Source organism: Falco peregrinus, chromosome 3 (genome assembly GCF_023634155.1).
Source record: "Falco peregrinus isolate bFalPer1 chromosome 3, bFalPer1.pri, whole genome shotgun sequence".
NCBI classification, from domain to species: Eukaryota; Metazoa; Chordata; class Aves; order Falconiformes; family Falconidae; genus Falco; species Falco peregrinus.
In genome coordinates, this window is record NC_073723.1 from 59,900,684 (window position 1) to 59,920,996 (window position 20,313).

At 41.1% G+C, this 20,313-nt stretch overlaps 1 protein-coding gene across 4 annotated transcripts; it reads right to left on the reverse strand.

The window, feature by feature from the left end:
* Positions 1-11,423: 11,423 nt before the first annotated feature.
* ZBTB14 (zinc finger and BTB domain containing 14) lies at positions 11,424-19,478 on the reverse strand. 4 transcript variants are annotated; one of them, XM_055800146.1, is made up of 4 exons: positions 18,739-19,478; positions 17,699-18,696; positions 15,255-15,335; positions 11,424-14,772 (listed from the first exon to the last, which is right to left on the reverse strand). In XM_055800146.1, the coding sequence occupies exons 3-4, from the start codon at positions 15,255-15,257 to the stop codon at positions 13,429-13,431; spliced, it is 1,347 nt and encodes a 448-aa protein (XP_055656121.1). In that variant the 5' UTR covers positions 15,258-15,335; positions 17,699-18,696; positions 18,739-19,478; the 3' UTR covers positions 11,424-13,428. The 4 variants fall into 4 exon arrangements, with proteins under 4 accessions (XP_055656121.1, XP_027641129.1, XP_055656122.1 ...); XM_027785328.2 differs by lacking the exon at positions 17,699-18,696 and having other exon boundaries at positions 19,012-19,478; XM_055800147.1 differs by lacking the exons at positions 17,699-18,696; positions 18,739-19,478 and adding an exon at positions 17,486-17,544.
* Between the last annotated feature and the right edge of the window lie 835 nt (positions 19,479-20,313).

Below are 20,313 nucleotides of genomic sequence, written 5' to 3' on the forward strand. Positions count from 1 at the left end.
TGAATTTTCACCTCAAAAAAATGTGCAGTTCATGCAGTACAACAACCAAAACAAACAATGCACTAACAATTATTTCTTATTCAACTTCAGATCAGCCAAACCCAACATCCGTTATGCCCAGTTATTCAAAAAAAGCCCTTGAGAATGAAGCATGGTGGTAAAAATGAGGTTGTAACATTGAAATACAATACACAGGCTTGTTCATTTAAACATGTACCATCAACTTGTATGAAATAGAAAATATGAAAGCATTTACAAAAACATCTGTATATACTTTTATCAGTAATTATACAATCTCTGCCTTGTGTATCATTTAAGTTCTTACTGTTTGATTGAGGTATTACTAGTTTCTAGTAATCAGGAGACTTAAAAATTCTCCAGTATGCATCTTCAAAGATTAATTTGGAAGAAGTCTTGACTTCCTTAGAGGGTATTTTGTTAAGAACTTCAACACTTAACATTTTTAGACAGTTACAAAAATTAAGTTGACTGATGTCACTTTAAATCATCTGTTGCTATTCATAATACTGTGGTTCTGCATCTGAAGTAACCCATTAATTCTAATGGAGCTGAAAACAATTATTTGGTCACATAGATTCAGAAACTCTCTAAACGTGTTTCAAGAAAGAAGCTGTTTTTACCTGATGATGTTCAGTGTTTCAGTGTTTTGTTAACATGAATGTACAGCTAACATTTTACAGCCTTTTATGGAAGAATCATTTGGAACTAATCACCTAAACATAAATGAAAACATTTTATAATAAAATAAAGAGATAAAGAGATAATCAGAAACATTTATATGTCTTCACCAACTGCTAATTTTATATTTTCTAAAAAACTTCCCCCCCAACTTTGAGATTGAATTAGCTCTGAGCCATTTTTTTTTATTTCCTTGCACACGTCAACATTAATAATCAAATCTAGCTCTTTGGGAGGGAAGGTTAATCTCATCAGCAAACTGCTTCATCTACTTGATGTCTTTTGTTAAACTGGGTACTAACATAAGGGTCTTCAAAACTCAATTACAGGCACTGACTATCTTATGGTTAAGTTTAATAATAAAAATCTTTACTAGCCAAGGTGCAAGACTACATCTAAAACTGCAAAGAAACTGTTAAGAGGAAATAATTGTGACAGTGTCAGCAACAAATACCTACAATTATTTAGATGAATATTTGAGGTGTCAAATTGCAATTTGTATAGCAGGGATCATAATATTCAGTGTCCCAGATTTAGACCAGAACAACTAATGCCTCTGTGATTAACATGCCTTTAATGGGCAGATGTAGGGAATAAACAGAGAAGGGAAAAAAAGAAAAATCAAGATGGGCAGAAGTACCATCCTCATGAAAAAAAAAAGAAGTAAATCAAAAGCCAGTTACCTTTCTGTAAGTACTCCAGAAGAATAGCAATGCACAGATTTCCAGCAGCCAAAGACATGAGACCTTGAAAGTCAGCAGCAAGAACATGCAACATTTCCACAGGTAGGAAAAAGTGAATATCATTAGATCAAGGATAAATGTGGCCATCAGTTTCAATACATGAGTCTATTCATTTTTCTTAATTAATCTGATAAACTGCATAGTAGTCCAGGGCTCAGATTTATAGGTAGATACATTTTTGATAGAGTCTAGAAGAAACAGCTGTACAGTGTTAGGGCTTTTTGGGTTTTTGGTGGGTTTGCTTTTGGGTTTTTTTGTATCACAAAGATGAGTGTACCTCAGGACTTCTCATGGCATGTAAAGAGATCCCAACAGTCCCACTTCCATCTAGGGAACTTGTCTAGCTGATTACATCACTGTTCTCACAATAGCTGAATGCCTCACAGGCCTTAATGACTACCTTCCACCAGTCCCATAACAAGTAAATTGGTATCTTTATGTTATGGATGGGAGTCAAAATTACAGAGGAACTGAACCCAAAGCAAAAGCCAACCAATAAGAAACAGAGACTGAGATAAATTTAGGAGGTTTAAATACAAGACTGGATGATTCACCTAAAACATTACTACATATACAACTATGCAAAAAATCAGTGGAGCCAAAGAAATTACTGCTCCCACCTGCCACATCTCTGCAGACAGGCATTCCCTTCACTGAGGTAGATGAAGGAGTCACAGCCCAAAATTCAGAGCCTTTAGGTCACACAGCAATTCTTATATATAGCACGGAATTCAGTCCAGTCAAGTCCTTGGCTAATGACTCCAGATCTAGCAGAGACACTGTGAAACATAGGAAAAGGTTTTAAAGGACCTCTCATATAACCACTGACTCATGACATGAACAAGGCCATATGATTCTGCGGCATGCTAAAGACTCATAGGATAAGTTGGGAGCCTGCCACAAGTAAAATTCTCACCTTTGAACTTTTTCTGTTCTACCAGCACAACACCACATTTGTTAGACTAAAAAAAAAAAACAAAAAACCAACAAAAGAAATCAATATTTTTGCATGTGTCTTCCTCTTTTCTATAAAAACTGTTTTAAGACCCTAATCATACCACAGCTTACTGGTGTGTGTAACTTGACACAAGTCATAAATTTAGGCAAATGCTCAAAGTCTTCAAAGAACTTAAAAAGAGAGAAGCAAAGAAGCACTTATGACCCATGACAGAATTGTTAGCCCATGAGCTGAAGAGTCAACTTTAAAATAAGACATTCCCAAATTTGCAAGAAAATACTGTTTCATTGAAGTCCACAATTAAGTTACAACATTCTGATAAATGTAAACAATGTAAATATTAAACTACATGCCAAATTTAATGCTCAAAGAAGAAAATGTAAAATGTACATATAACTACAAACGTAAATCTAACAAGCATAATTTTAAATGCTACTGAACACCTTAGATTGTTCAAGAACTGAGAATGGGAAACTATATTGAATTACACCTATATGAAATACAAACAGTAAATAAACGACAGTTTCCTAACTTGTCCTGTAGAGTCAAAAGGACTGGGATTTCATCATGCATGGCTGAAAATTAAACAACTTGATCAAATAAGATAAATATATAAATTTTACATTGTGTTCGAAAACATCAACTTTGTTACAAAATGATTTAGAACAGCAGAGTATCAAAACTTTACATTAGGCTAGCAAGATTCACAGAGCATAATCCACATGCGATTATAAAGTATCCCCAATAGGACATCCCTACTTCAGCAGAATTTATCACATCCACCAAATCAGGGCTCCCCTCTGACTGCATTTAACCCACCCTTGGGACAATGAGAGATCTACAAGAAAGCCATACAACTGGATAAAGGAAAAGTTAATTACTGCAGTGGAAAATTAAACTTATGTTTCATATTGAAAACATGTACTAATGCTTTTAAAATGGGTAATTGTTAGCTTTAATTAAAACATTTTTGTCTAACATACCTCTATGACGGCAGCCATGACATTTTCAAGTAAGAGTTTCTAATGTATTTCAGTTTTTTTGCAGACTGAGTAGCAAAACTAGCATAAGCAAACTTGCCTGTCACATGCTTTAAAAACTAGCCTTTAATTGTTACTATGTGTGCAGCTGTACGTAATGGCTAGTCCAGTAAACAAGGCCAGTTACCTTCAGATCTCTAACTCTACTAAAATAAGAAAGGGTATGGTTGCTCCTTCCTAATTCTTAAGTGTACAGTTGAACTCTTTTCCCATACTGGATTTAAGATCAAGAATTCCAGAAACAAAGTAAAAATATGTTTATATTAAAAACAAACAAATGAACAAACAAGTCTCTCCAATTGAAGCATTCGATGAGATCTTACCTGCTTTTCAGGGGTATAAGGTTTCACGTACAGTGCTGAAAAGTTAAAAGACTGAAACCTTACACCAACATTACAAAGTTTATGTCTCAAAATTCTGGTTTAAGTTCTATTTTATACTTTCAGAGCAAGAATGTAGTAGCCATGATTGTTATAAATCTTACTGGAAAATAAGGATGAATTAGTAAAATAAAAAAAATCAATAATAGCTGTAATATAAAATAAGGCACCTTGTAAAAAGAAAATATTCCAGTTGTTACTTCAGATGGGAAAAATAAAGTCTTGGTAAAAGTAAAGGACAGAAAACTATGAGAAATATCACAGAACAGAACACATTTCCAGGGGAGAACTTTTCACTGAAAGAAGGCAACTCTGGACAAAAAATATCTTCCACAGGTTCAGCTACACAACTGAACTTAAAGCTCCTTATTCTGAAGTACCAAATGGAAATGTAAAAATACCTATGAGTTTTACATTCAGGCCTTCAAATGGATTCATATTTGTACCTGGAAAGAGATCAAAATCATCTAAAAACTTCAAGTTTACTACAGAAGCCTGAACTAGAAAGACAGGAAAAAAAATTAACATGAAATCAGTCTGACATCACCTAATGAAATACGGAATGTATCCCTATCCTTTGGATTTATATTATTCGCAATCACTAAAGAGACTGATTATTTTTTACACAGTAAGTGATCTAAAATAGACCCAAAATAAGTATGAAGTGAATATTGTCTACTTCTTATACTTGTAAACATTTATCTGTGTTGCAAAAATATGATTTTTCATCCTTTTGGTGTTACAGATTTGTTCTTCAGTAAATTAAATACCTATTGTCTGTTATAACTACTCTTTTCTCCTTAACCTGAGCAACTTGTCACAATTCAGTGCTTTGTGGGATTGTTGTATGAAAGGCAAACAGAGCCAGATTAATTTAAATAATAAAAGAAAGAAAAAAACCCTACACCGCCTTCAAACCCCCAATTCTGCTCTCCTGAAAAAGCAGGACTGCAGCATACACACCTCACTCTCTGAAACCCTGGAAGTCTCCCACCAGTGGCTGTTGCAAAGGAGTTTTGTCTGGTCCTTTCTGTTGCCTGAGCGCTTCTCACAAACACTTTGCAACAAGTGCTGTGTTTCACTACCTTGTATTTAGTGTGATACCGAAGTTGGGCAAGTCCCGCTTCATTCTTTCTCCCAACTCTAGCGATGTGCTCCTGCCACTTACCTTGAATCAGATCTAATGAATTGCTTCCACAAGGTAGGTCAACCTAAAACTAACTCACTGAAGCACTGAATTGCTTTATTATAGAAATTCACTCAACTGGCTTATCCTAAAGCCACCAAAGCCATTACATCTGAGGCAAACAAGACAGAGAATCGGATGCAAAAGGTACCAGCAAGAGAGGAAAGCATGGGATTACCCCCTTTAGCAGCAATTTGCACTTCTACTACAGCAGCTAAATTGGGGCTGCTCTTCCACTGACCCTAGCACCGAGACAATCATGTGGAGCTGCTAAGAAGGTTAAAAAAAAAAACAAAAAAAACCCCAGAAACGCTTCATAACCATTAAGTTTTCAGGCACTCCAGCTCTGCATGGCACGGTTCACTGAGACATCGCATGAGTGCTACTATGGGCAAAAGAACGGCAATAAATTGCAGCAACCACAACTTCAGTAGTCTTAAATCACCATGGATTCAATCCCTTGACCTCATTTAGGTTTTTTGTTCACTTGCAAACAGGGAAACATCTCATGATTTATCTGTGCCTTGGACATAAAGTTTACTGCCTTGGTACATTGGTACATTGCTTCTCTCTTTTTGCTATCACCTAGGATAGACAAATATGTTTGAGTTAAAAAGAGTGCTAAGCCTGTTCCTGTGCTCCAAGAACACTGAGAATAGATCATCTTTGGATCAAAGCCAACAGCCATTACTGTGTTAACAAAATAGCACATACTGTTCAGCATATTAATGAGCAATCACAGTATTAGCCCTACCATAATTCTACGCATAGTAAATTCTACCTGGAGAAATAGGTGAAAGTCTTTTCTGTTTCAATTGAACCTCTCTGCCCTGAAAGCCTTCAACAAGAACAGAAGAACATAACTTAGAAATGAGATTTGTCCAGACAGGACAAACTTTTAGGGGGTAACTATATAAGACAGAGTGAGCTGTCACTCATTTAGCTACAGTTGAAACAAGAAGGTCCTGCTCCTTCCTCTTCCCTGTTTATCCTCATCCCTGCTCCTGCCTGAATACCTTCATCACTTACCTCACATTGGCACTGAAGTTCACCCTTGTGAGCAGGAAAGGGGGGAGACTCACCCTTTCAGCAAAATTAAGCTGTACAATGCAAAGTGTACTTTGCTATGCATTTACAAGACTGTATTCTCAAAACCCAACTTTATAGAACAGAAACAAATAAAAACAATGCTTAAGTTTTAAAATAAACATGGAGAAACACTCCATTGTAAACTATATTTCCGTAACAGAAGAAGCCACTTTCTATCCACTTTATATCTTGGCAAAGTAATCAGATCAAACCCTATTGCCACCTGAGAAAACACTGCTCAGTGTCCTAAGCAGATCTCATGAAAACTTCAGCTATTTTGTAACAGGAATAGGGGCATGATAATGGGCTTATTTGGGATACAAGGAAGATGGATCCCTGGGTATAAAGAAGTGTTTAATGCTGCTTAGATATAGGCAGCCAGTATAATTAGGTATTTCTAGCATAATAGAGCTACAGGAACAGATACTTCATGGCTTTCAAACCAAGAAAAAATAAATCTATACACCGATTCTAAACGCTGGAGTATAAGGTAACGAAAACAAATCAACAAACTATCATCTCAGGCTACTGACTTCTTAAGCAATGAAAACACATTCTTAAATATAACGTACTCTAAATATATAAAATATAAATTTGCATGTAGTTTATATTTGATTCATGCAAAGTTTAGAACATTTTTCACAGTATATTCGTGCTTTTACTCCAACTTTTCTCCCTAACTTTGTCCATGCAACCTTGAACAAAACAGAAACATGTAAACAATCTTTGACAGTATGCAAAACAGAACAAAATACTATCTTTAAAGACATAGTCCCAAAAACTCCACTCTGTTAACCCCAATTATTCTGATGACAAGTACAAAACAGACATAAATCATCCACAGATAAATGACAACTTCCCTTGAAGAGGAACTCCTGCCTGAAGTCACACAGGATCTCATGTCAGTACCACTTCCAATTTCTAGTGTAGAAAGAAGTGAGGTTTTGATCTCTGAGGGGAGTTCTACCATACTACATCCTCTTGTCTGAGCAATCTGCAATGCCACAACAGTAGTTTGCTCCTGTAAGCACTGCTTGTGGTACCCTTGATCCTGGAAAGATCATCTTTATCAGCAAAAAAAATTTAGGATATTTTTGTCTTTGAAAATATTCTAAATATTGAGCTTCCCTGCATCCAAGTTGCTTGCATAGTCAGATTACTCTGATGTATAAACAGCCACTGAGAAGAGGTCAGAAAACTAAAAATGTAAGCACTGTAGGGTTTGGGGGTTTTTGGTTATTACTTTTAACATAATGGATTTCCATCAGAAAATAGGTTTTTCTAAAACAGAAGAGTGCTTTTATGCTTCGGTGAAAAAAGTTGAAATGATCAGTTTTCATAACTCTCATGATTTTATGACTCCATAAAGATGATATATATTCAATGCAGTATATTCATTAATTCCTTTTACTTCTGCATTAAATATAGCTTTCAATCTATTTATATGCATACTACATAATACGTACTTACTGTCTTATACACTTCTTCAAAATGTCTCAGTATTATCAAAAAGAACGTACATTTGGAATTTCTATTCAGTAAGAATTTCAATTTCTTTTTAGTACCACTTGTTTTACAAACAAGAACTACAGACTTTTTTTTTTAATATATATGTTTTGGAAGGAGTCTGAGATACAAGTATCTATTCTGCTTTGACCATGCTTTTTGATATCCATGTAATGAACAGGTCAGACATGGTACAACTTTATTCATATGGCCTACATGTTTTTCAAGTTTATCAATAAAAAATTAGATGCTTAGCTGCAGATTATTAAAAAAACAGACTTCAAAAGTTGATTTCTGTTGCAAAAGCTCTAGTGCTGTTCACCTTGGAACCACTGAAGTTCATCCAAGTTTCCAAGTTTTGAGTTTCATACATATCTAAAGGAGCAGGGCCTGCAAATAAAAGAAATATAAAAGAACAGTGGAGAGAAATACATTGGAAAACATATCAATATTGTATAAATCACTATTTTTAGCTACTCTATTATTTCAGGTTTCTTTTATTACATTTAAAAATCATTCCTGAGAAGAGCTATCTTGACTCCTATGACACAATCTCTTCATGGAAATCCTCCATCTGTTCTGAAACAAGTAAGAATGTTATAATTGTTTTAGATATATATAGAAACAAATGACAGACCAACTGCTGTAATGGAATTTTTAATGAAACATGCATGTTTCTGGCTGATTTGGCATACTACTGTGATCTATGGACTAACTACTTGAAAAAGATGGAAATTCCTTAGATCTGTCTTTACCTTCTAGGTAGGATTATTCTATTCTGTAGTGATCTGTAAATGTTTACATTCAGAAAAGTTGTATGTCGTTAGCAGTCGATGTACTTTGTCTCAGAAATGCTTTGTCTCTTCTGTAACAAAAAGCAGTGTCTAAATTGACAAAAGACTTAATAATAGATAATCTGTCCCTAAAAATATACTCTAAACTTAGGGTAGACTTTCTGAAATCATCTCATATTTTATTCTATATCTCACCCAACTCTATTAATTCAAATATCCACACTTACTGGAATCACAAAGACAATCTCTAGATTAGAAAATTGGGGCCTGATCTTCAAAAGAACTCCAGTTTGGGTACCTAAATGGCAAGATTTTGAGGAGTACTTAGTATTCTGTAGCTTACATGAACAAATAGAAGCTGAACTTCTCAAACTTTTGCTACTGAAGTCAGCACGAGGCATTTTCTTTCACACAACCACCTTTAAAACTCTAATCTTGAGAGCTAAAACTTTTTAAAAGATTAAAGCAGAAAAACGAAAACACAAGTACTCAACTGTGAATTGCTTAATTTTCTAGTATTTGTTTAAATATTGATAAGAAGGGGTGGGGAGCAGAGAAGGGATGGAAAGTATTCTTTCCTGAACTTTTACAGTTTCCAAACCAAGTTGTACCAAATAATCAGCAGCATGCCCGTGGCTAACACAGTTTGGATCAGAAATTAATCAGATATTCAATCTTTTACTTAATTAATCTCAATTTTATATATATATATATATATATGTGTGTGTGTGTGTGTATATATATATATATATGTGTATATATATAAAATACTCAACCAAAATTCAAAATGTGTTCTCTTTGTTCCCTTTTCTCTTTACAATAAACCCACGCTATTTTCAGGAACATACAGTTGAGATCACAGAATAGCAAAATTTTTATTTCAAGTATTTCTTTTCACTCTAACTTACTTAGTCTTTTAAAGCACTATGCTTTTTAACCCTTCCAACCCAAACCATTCTATAATCCTGTAAATGGTTATTCTTCCTTAGTATTTGCACCTTTTTGCAACCGAGAGGATTCGGTTTAGCATCTCAACTTATGTTGACCTTATAGACCCATTTGGGTCACCAGAAGAACCTCATTTCACATCAACTAACATTGCTGCTTTACATACATGTAAGCCCTGATCATGCAAGAACTTATTTTTATACTTAACCACAATACATGCACAGTTCCATTGAAGCCATATGGTCACCTAACATCATAACATGGACAGACGTTCAGTACAAGCCAGAATAACCGAGTTTTTGCTAGCCTATGTAATATTGAAGACGTAACTGACTCCGATTTCACAAACCATACATGGAGAAGTGTATGTTTTGGGCTCATTCCATGAATGATTATTTTCCTACTTAGTTCTGAGAAAAACAATCAATTCACATCTAATGTGGTTTTAGCCCTCTGTGTTTCTATAGCACTCTGTCATTCCTGCACGTATACTAGTTCACTAAAAATCTGCCTGCTGTTGGAAACCTCATTAGGAATATTAGACTAGTCTGGCCCTAATACAGTCAACAGAATTCCCATTAATTGGACAGAATTTCCTCCTCTGTCTCATAAGCTCTGAAAGAAGCTTCTATCCTTGTAAAAGTAAAACTAAAAATGTACCCATTCCTGGATCAACACAACTCATAGTTTACAGTTCATCATGCTGGAAAACCTGTGTGACTTGGAGCTGACACATATCTGCTTCTGTACATGGCATCTTCTGGCACAGACAGGAGAGAGTTGAGAGCAGTAGTATCTTAAGATGCTGACAGATTTACTTGAACTTTACAGACAGACCCCTGTAGCATGTAAGGTAACATCCCTTCAGAATGTACACAACGAACATGATTAATTTAGAACATATTAACAATAATGTACAGATAATGTTACCTCCACACATCCTTTCTGAAACCTTTTCCAAAACTTTAAGCATTCCAGGCCATCTCCCTGTTTTGAATAAAAACAGTTGAGAAGGGAAGAAAAAATTACCCATTTGCTTTCCAAAAAAGAAAAAAAATAAGGTAAGTTCACACCCTTGAAACAGATAGTGGTAGTAGAAATTGCCAATAAAATTCTCAACTTCTCAAAAATAACTGAGCCTTTCCCTTCTGGATCAATACTATCATTGCTGGTCTCAGGAACATACAGCAGTCTTCTGACTCTTCAGCAGTTAAAAACCAGTAAGAGGTCGAGGCCTCTTTCAAAACCTTTGACATGGAAGCAATTCCATTGGTTTGACTGAATTTGTTCCTATGACACCCTGTTAAGACCAAGCCTCATGTAAGGTGTTTACGCCTGTCCAAGGAACATGCAATGATAACACTTGTTCCTGCCTCTGCACACTTTTGTACTAGAATATGTGTAATATCAACCTGTCCCAGTTTTAAAGAGCGACAAACGTCATGCAACCCTTACTGCTGCAACCCTGTATAACTCTTACAGCTGTAAACTTTATAGCAGAATTTACTCTGACATAAAACAATGTTAACACTTTCAGCTGTGATTTTTAACGCACACCTGCTTTTCTATAACAATTTCAAATCCACAGCCTGACTGCTTGTGCTTAAATGTCAGAGGGCAATTTTCTTTAACTGTAAGCTCTGAGCTCTGTCCTTCCATTCAAGCATCTGCTGTCCCAGTGAGCTTCATTTTCATTTATTACTTTCCAAAAAAACCAATGAAGCTCTTCTTGAGAAGTTACTTAGCTTATCCCTCAGCTTCAAGGCAGAATTAACTGTATTTATACCATTCCTAACAGATGTTTGTCCAAGTCGTTCTTGAATATTGTCACTAGTTGGGGATTGCAGTGCCTCCTCAGTCATTCTGTTCTAATAATCCATTACTCAACCCTTCAAAAGTTTTTTTCTAATGTCTAACATAAACGTTCACAGCTGTAATTTAAGCTCATTACTCCTTCATAAGAGATCTTGAGAAAATTTACTCTCTTCATCTTTTAAATTCCTGAACTCTCATCACAACAGATCTCCTTTGTACAGTCTTAACAATCCCAATTTTATCATCTAAGAAAAAGTGAACACAATTTTAGGTAAGAAAACATAGCAAGACTAATATATTTAGAAAAAAGTAGATCCCATTTTGGACCTACCAATTTTATATCTATGATCATATACAGTAAAACATTTTAACAATGGTCATTTATCATGTTCCTCAAGAGAACCAATAAAATGCAATGAATACACATCCTTTGATGTTGCACAGATACAAAATGTATAGTTTGTTTACAAACTAATATTACTGAATGTAAAATGAAGCAACATTTTAAAAAAATATATCGGTAAAGGTCCAAAGTTTACATTTTCTAAAATATTAAGTTCATGTTTTATTTACAGACTAGCTTTCAAACAGCTATTGGCATTTTAAGATAACTGCTTAACCTGATGAATACATGAATAAAATGAAGCTGTAAAAAAACCCAACCAAATAAAAAAAAAAAACAACCAATAATCAAAGTTCCATATAACAGTTCCAAAAACACTATTTTCAATTTCTACTTAGAAAAAAGCAAGATGTGATCTACCACACAGTAACTTACCAGAAACTGGTCTAACACTTTCATATGCTATATGTATCGCAAGTGACCAATGCTACCCAACCACATGCCCAAGGGTGTGTTTTTTTGCCCATTCCAACTTCAAATGAAGTTTTGACAACAGTTGTAGTATTTACAAATTTAAAATAAAGGCTCGATACCCCTTTGGATTACATTACCACTGTTACTGTGTCTTCTATTGTTGACTACATGTAGAAGACTGCAATCCAAAGACCACTTATTTTGACTCTGTGAGTTAAAAGTTAAATTAGCAGCATCTACCCCAGCTTGCCTGAAAAAACAAAACAGGCAACTAAGTAACAGTCTGTTAGCGAACACTGATTATGGATCAATAACAACTGAAGTTGATGACTAAAGTCTTGCACTTGCCGAGAGATGGTGGGTCAGAAGGCAGAAGTTTTAAAATTTGAGCAGAACCTATTAGCCCGTATGGCCAGCCTGAACGCTGCAGGCAGGTGTGCAACAGCCCATGGCTGTGCTCTGCAACTCCAGAGGTCTGGCAGTGACACCTGGTCACTCAGCGGAACAGCTAATTCTCCTGTGCTGCCAGAAACACTCCTTTGCAACTGTGCTAGGTTAGGTGAGCTGAAAGCTGCATAATAAAAACTACAGCCTCAGGCTGTGTTAGCTTTAACTAATTTCTGATGGGTCTAAGTAAGGAAGATGCCTCCTCCACGCTGCACCCTATTTCCTTTGTGGCTCTGTCTCATCTCTGGCAGCCTGCATAAGAGTGAGTGCAGAAATAAAAGAGGCAGACTCTTTTCCCCACAGAGGGACTGGTGAATGCCATGACCTTCTGCTTTGCCAGCCAGGACCACTGTGAACAATGCAGGCTTTTCCAGGAAAGCAAGTATTTAATTAAACTTGCCACCTTAATTAAAATAAGAGGATATCTGAGGGAATGGACTAAGAAGCAATTTCATTTTGATCACCGTCCCCCCTTACACCCTTGTTGTACAACCCCTAGCACCTACTTAGGTGAAAAAAGGAGCAATTAAAAAGCTTAGGGAATCAACATCTGTTTCTCAAAAAACGCAGGTATAACACCTTCATAATTATGAAAAGCAAGTATATTCTTTCCATCTTTGTTATTTTCTGAGATCTCAACGTTTTCAAACTTAAATCACTGAATTAAATGTCTACATTGTATGCAGTATTCCACACAGGATGAAAAAACACCAGTTGGTGATGATCCCTGTTTGATAGAGAACTTGATCGTATTCTCAAATAAATCGGGATATTAGTGCATTATGCTGCTAATGACAACAAAACAGTTTCATTTTCTAAGAATATCCATCTCTGAAATGCTTTAAAATACTTAACCAAGCAATGCTATCTGTTCCTATGTGGCATCCAAATCCTCTAAAAATATGTTTTCTTGAAAAGATAATTCTCAGTCTAAACGTATACCAATGATAGATTTTGCTCATTGTCATTTTTTATATTATTTCTGATAAAGTTCCCGCTTTAGTTTTTAACTACAAGCTATAGTTTCTAATTGCTGCTCTGCTTCAGCAGCCATAGCTGCTGCCTGTAACTGTTCTGTTTCACTCTGGATGGAATTGGCTGTAGTAACTTGTTTTCTTTCACTGTGCATATTGTTCTCATGCCTTTTTAGATCAGATGCCTTAGCAAATGCTTTAGTGCAGGAACTGCAGACAAAAGGTTTCTCTCCTCGGTGTCTTCTTTCATGGTCTTTGAGATGGGACTTGTGCTTGAAAGCTTTATCACACATATGGCATGCAAACGGCCTCTCGTTACTGTGAACTCTTTCATGCTTTTTTAGATCCGGTGCACGAATAAAAGACTTTCCACATACCTCACAACTGTAAGGCTTGTAACCTGTATGTATTTTCAGGTGCTCTTTCAAATGAGCTTGCGTGGTAAAGCCCTTTGTACACATTTCACAAACAAATGGTCTATCAGCAGTGTGTAGCTTTTCATGCTTTCTCAATCGCGCTTCATCAGAAAAGGTCTTACCACAAGCCTGACATACAATGTGTTCCCTGTGACCATAAAGCAAATACTCAAACTTCATATCCCCAGCTGCTGTGGTCCAGCCTGGTGTCTGTTCGTCTTTCACTTCACTTATGCCATCATTAAATGTCAAAGCCTGAGGGGTCTGAGATCCTAAGTCTTTTGATTCGGTTGTTTCCATAGGCTCCACTTCTTGGCCATAGCAGTTTACTTTTCGAACCTCTTCACTTCCCAACTCCTTCAGAATTGCCTCTTGCACTCTCAGGGTAGTGGTAGGTGATTTTCCATCTTCCTGACTTGGTGGAGTTCCTTCCACTGTCACATCTGATGGACTGTCATCATGATCTCCAATTTCTTCCACCTCATCATCTTGAGTATCATTAGGTTCCCCCATAGGACGGTTTATTTTTAGACAGTACTTGCTCTTGGACTGTGTGTTTTCTTCAGGACTGGATACATCACGTTTTTGAGAGCAGAGTTTATCTAGAAATCGAATACCAAGAATCTGGCCTGAAGACATCATCAAATTTACATCCTCTTTCTTAACAGAAATCTTTGCAGTATACATGTAATTGAGAACTTCCTCAAAAATATCAGAACGAAGAAAATCTATTTCTATTACTGATGAACTATCAACTTCCAGTTTTTTGAAAAGTTTTTTGAAGTAGGTACTGCAGGCAGCAAGCACACACCTATGTGCTCTGAATTTAACATCTTCAACCACGATAGCTATGTCACAAAATTCTCCTTCCAATCGTTGTTCATTTAATGTTTTCAGAAACACGGTTTTGTGATCGTCATCATTATATTTAATGGTTTCAGACATACTGATGAAAAACTCCTGTAAAATAACAAGGGAAAGTGTCGTCATTTTTATGAAGTACTCCAAGTCATAAAATCCCAACAGTTGATGTGATTTACATGCTCAAAGAATTGCCAATTTGTTTTTTGGTTTGTTCTTTTTTTGCTTAATATAACCAGGAAAAGCCTTTCAAATTATAAAAGCATTACTCTCAAACTTGTAAATTTGTAAAATTGTGAATATATAAAGTTCTTTCCCTAGGTTATACACTTTAGAGGATACACAGTGATTTATAAAGGACAAACTTTTGCATCAATATACTAATTTATTCAAATATTTATTGATTCAGTTACCTGAAACTGGAACCTGTGAAGTTGCAATTCCCAATAAATGTATGATCCAACTGCAGCAGAAGTCATTCTTATAGCTAAAGGAAAAGTTAATACTAAAAAACATATACAAAATACTCTAAATGTGTCAGCATAACAAACTAAAGGTGAAATATCAAATATAAGCCTTACCATGAACAATGCAGGAAATTTTCTGAACAAATGATTGTTAAATATTTGACAGATTAGCCCTTACAATGGGCTGCCTTGAGCCTGAAAGACAGAAAGATAATAACATTTTAAGAAATGATAAAATCTATTTCAAAAATTGTTTTAAATTAATGTTAAAAGACGGCATTTTCAACTGTTTTAAATTATACAAAATGCACTGTTAAAACACCCAGATATTTTGACTGGTTCTACAGATGACTGCATAAATTGATCTGATAGTGCTGTTGTCATAAACCATGTGTTTACCTTCCTCTGCCTACTTCCCTGAATCCGCTTTCTTGTTACTTACTTTGCACTACATCCAAGTCTGAAAAACCTCTACAGGAATCACTACAGTTAACTCAGCAACCAACCTATCAAAAAGGTGATGAGTCTTCTGCTCAATCAGTGAGCTGAGCAAGCCTAGCAGAGGGTCTGGCAAGCAGACCAAGCATCCCAAAAGACAGCAGTCTGGGCTGCAGATGGACACGCATCCAGGACCTGAGAAAGAGACACCAAAGATACCAAGTCTCCAAACAGTGGAGATGCTGGAACAGCTAAAGGATGATCCAGAACACCTAAATTACTCAATCCCAAACTCCCACAGGCATCCAATTGTGATAGAAGCAGGAAATGCAGCGAAGAGGAGGGAAATTTAATATTCAGTTCAGAACAAATCCTCCATCACCTGGCACAGAGCTACTGGGAACTCCTTTCTTAAATTCTAATTTATACTTGACCCTATACAAAATGAAAGCAGATGACAGGTATGCAACTTCCACTCTTGATGCTGGGTGTTCAGCACGGTACGGGAACACCTGCCCCCCCACAAATACCTCTGGACGTCTGGAATCTCAGCATATAGTGCCACTGGCTACAAAAAACCCGAGGAAAGCCAAAATTCTTTTCTTAGTACTAAATAATCAGATGTTAAGATAGCCTGACAAGAACTGTATAAATGTTTGAAATACATTATAAATGTAACATATAAATGTTTGAAATACGCACACCCCCCAAACCCCAAGAAACAGTGTGTATTTTTCTGGGCTGTCCCAGTCTACCATCCCAGGAAAATGCATTGCTCCAGCACCAAAGAGGGCAGGACAAACAATTATTTCAACAGGATCCACTTAAGAGTTCTTTTCTGGGGAAAAACGCTGCCTTCTTTTTAAGCAAACAGCAAAAGTCACTGCTAATAATCTAGCAGCGATCCCACCCTGTGCTGTTAAAGAATACCCAATTTTGCGGCAATTCTGTTGAGATTTCCTAAGCCATAGCCAAATACAGGCGAAGTAATCGGCTGAAAGTGGTGTTGACAGGGGTGTGTAACTGGTGAAAGAAACAAAGTTACTGCTCTGCGAGTGCGGGCACTTGACCAGAGCACCCCGAGCACTGACCCGAGGCAGGGGGAACCCGTTGCCGCTCGCCCACCCGCCTGTGCCGCGGGGTCACCCATCACTGCTGCGCACACGCACACTTGTTACACAGCGACACCACCGCAGGGACGGGGGGCAACGTGTCCGGGGCTGTAACTGCTCTCGCAGCTCCTGTCCGCCGCCGTCCGAGCCCGGCTCGGTGCCTCGGCCACTCCGGCTCTGGCGGCTCTGCAGGCGGGCGGCCGCGCCGCTGCCGTGCCCGTGCCCGCGGAGGCAGCCGGGCGCACGCCGCTCCACGCACCCGCCGGCGAGGACGCGGCGCAGGCGCGGGTTCCCGGCGGGCCCAGCCCTGCCGGGCCGCCGCGGCCCGCTCGTCGCCGCCGCCGCCACGGGAACCCGCGGCTGCCGGCGCGGCCCTGGGCTGGAGACCACGCCCGCGCTCCCGGCCCGTCGTCGGGGGCGCCCGCGAGCAGCAGGCGGCCGCTCTCCGGAGCGAGCCCGGCGCTACCCCCGCCCCGCGCCGCCTCGCGGGGCTGCGCGGGCACGGCGCCCCCATCCCCCTCGCCCCAACGGCTCTCGCGCGGCGCCCGCCCCGCCGGTGGCGGCGGTCGAGGCGACGTCAGGCTCCCGCCGCCGCCAGGCCGCGGCCGCGCGCCCCTTTGTTGCGGCCGCCGCGCGGGGCCCGCGCGCCCCAGCGTGCGCATCCGTCGCTGGCCGTGTCCGTGTTCTCCGCCTCGCCCTCCCCCCGCCCGCCCGCCCGCCGCGCGCGGGAGGCAGGCGCGCGACGGCTCCGAGCTGCTGACGGCGGCGGGCGCGCCCGCGGCGCCTCCATCTCACCCAGCGCGAGCTGCCTGGGCTTTAACGGCTGCGGCCGGCAGCAGCCGGGCTGCTGGAGGCGGCGGCAGCAGTGAGCGGGGGAGGGGAGGGGGGAGGAAAAGGAGGAGGCGGAGGAGGGAGGGGGCGCGCGAGGGAGAGCGCGCGCGCGCAGAGCCACGGCGGCCCTGCCGCCGGGCGGGGGGGGAGGGGAACGGGGAGAGGGCTCGCGCTTACCTGCCGCCCGCGCGCGCGCGGAACCGCACTTCCCGGGGAGCGCGGGGGGCTGCCGCTGCCGCCGCTGCCGCCGCGCGGGAGGGGGCCGGGGAGGGGGGGCAGGGAGGGAGGGAGGAGGGGGGGAATTTGGGGAGGGGGGCTGGGGGGGGGGTCTGCGCGCGTCTCTCTGGCCGTCACCGCCGCCTCCTGCACGAGCACTCAGTGCGCGCGCGCGCCCCGGGGGCGGGGGTACGTGCATGCGCGGTGCGAGCAGGGCGCGCCGGTGCCGGGGAGCGTGGAGGAGGCGGAGGAGGTGGGGAGGGGAGCGCGCCGGACCCATCTCCCTTTTCGGGGGGCCCGCGCGGCGGCGGCGGCGGACGGGCGGGGGAGGGGGCCGGGGGCGCGCACGGCGGCGCCTTAGGGCGGCCCTCGCCGAACGGGCGCCGCGGAGTCGCTCCTGCCGCGCCGCGGGCACCCGCCTCGCCGCGCCTGCGCCCGCGTGTGCGAGCCCGGCGTCCCCGCCCCCTCGCACGGCGGCGAGCGCAGCCGCCAGGCGGGAGAAGGGGCCCGAGGCGGCCGGCGCCGAGGCCGTTGAGCGGCGCTCGGAGGGGCGGGGCCGCGCGCCGGGCACGCCCCGCGGGCGGGAAGGGGCGCTCGCCCCCGGCGGCGGCGCGGAAGCCAGAGGCGGCAGCGGGGTGTCGCGCTCGGCTCCTGCAGCGCCCGTGCCGCGGTTCCGCGCGAGGAGCGGCGGGGCCCCGCGGGGGGCGGGGCTGGGGGCTGAGTTTAGGCGGGAATTTTAAAAATCGGTGATCTCGCGGGCGAGCGTCGGCGGCGCTCCCGGCCGTCAGAGAGCCGGACGCCGCGGGTGGCGGCCGTGCTGCCGCGCGGGGCCGCGGTTACGGGTCGCGGCGCGCTTCGGCCCCTCCGCGTCCGCAGCGTCCTCTGCGCGGCACTGACGGGGAAAGGTGGCTGCCGGCTGCAATCCGCGGCGGGCGGTCACTGCTCCCTTGCTTAAAAACCTGGGGGGGGTGATTTTTAGCAAAATAACACGATCAACAAACCTGGGGGGGTGATTTTTAGCAAAATAACACGATCAACAGAAAGAAAGAAAAGCTGTTACTGCACCACTCATCTTCCACCTCCCATTTTTTTCCCAGAAGCAGTTCACACAGCGCTAGCCTGACGGCACAGCGTTCGCTTAACAGATCTGTGGATAAACAAAACCTGAACATGTTGCTCTTAATGTAAAAGGCAGCAGTTCTGCTAGAAAAGAAAATGAAATCTCAAGGTAATAACTAGTTGTGTTGGAAATTACAGCCATTTAAACAGGTTACCGGAATAGCAGAATCATACTCTGGGAGCAACGCGGTGACTTTTCGCCAGGTTGATAACTCCTGCCCCTTCCTGAGTCACCTCTGTGATGTGGTTGTGTAATGCACTGTGGTGAAAGTTTATTAAGTAATGATTGGTTACTGCTCATGGAAAAGTCTTTGATCATGTATTTAATTAGGGATTGTTTAACTTGCACAGGGAGCTCAAGGACAACTTTAAATCGGATTTAATGAATCTGACAGGTGGTGCTTGTTCTGAGCCCCCTGAACAGGCAGTATATGAGCGGGACCAGCCGGACGATAAATACCGTGTGCAGCTGTGTCGTGAGAGTAACTCAACCACACTCGGGCATCTGGCCAGCGTCCCTGGCGTGTGTGGACCTAATGGATCATGAGACAGTGCACACCTGCACTTGGCACAAATTTAAAAGCTTGCATACAGTGGGTATGTAAGCTGGTTTTGTTTTCGCTGAGGCAGGCAAGCTCCGGGACTGGGTCGGAAGCCTCACCTACGGGTGGATGCTCTGTGTAGGCGCTTCCCAGTTACCGAGACTCCTGGCATCAGCTGCAGCGAGGCTTCCCAGCTGAAGTGTGGGCCTGGGTGGTGTTACTAAGGTGGTAATCGGTGATGTATCTTTTTCTTAATCACTGTAATGCTTTGCAGTAATGATTTGATGCATCGCTCCTATTGCTCTTTTATCATATTGTGCATAATAACTAGTACTGTTTCTTTTTATCATATTGCATGCTGTTTTCCTTTATTATATTGTAATATAATAAACATTTATTTTTATATTTTATTTGGAGTCCATTTTTGCTTAGTATCCAGTCAGTCAGCAAAACATGCACTAACATTTGTAGTGAATTGCTCTCCAGCTGGATTGCTCTGTCTTTATTACTATTATTAATGAAAAGATTTTATGTTTTCTACCCATATTTAGATATAATTAAATGAAGTCCCTATTTAGCCTGGGCAGTCAAAACTGCCGAGCTCCTTCTTGTAGTAACGTTGGTGATTTGCATTCAGAAGGCAGAACTGTCTTAAATCTTTTATTTCTGAGTCCTGTGCCAGAATTCCCTCCAGAGTGGAATGAGCTTTCCTGTTTTTTTCTTCAGCAGTGCCTCAAACACTCCTGTAATAACCTCATGAGTCTTTAGAAACATGTAAGTGCAAAGTTTACTATGCTGACCAGCAAATTATGCCTCTTCATTTTGTCATGCTCTCTGTTTCTGCTCTACCTGTGCAGCGCCTGGCACAGTATGGGTATGCTTAATACCTAGGTCCAGGTTCTACAGTAATGCAAG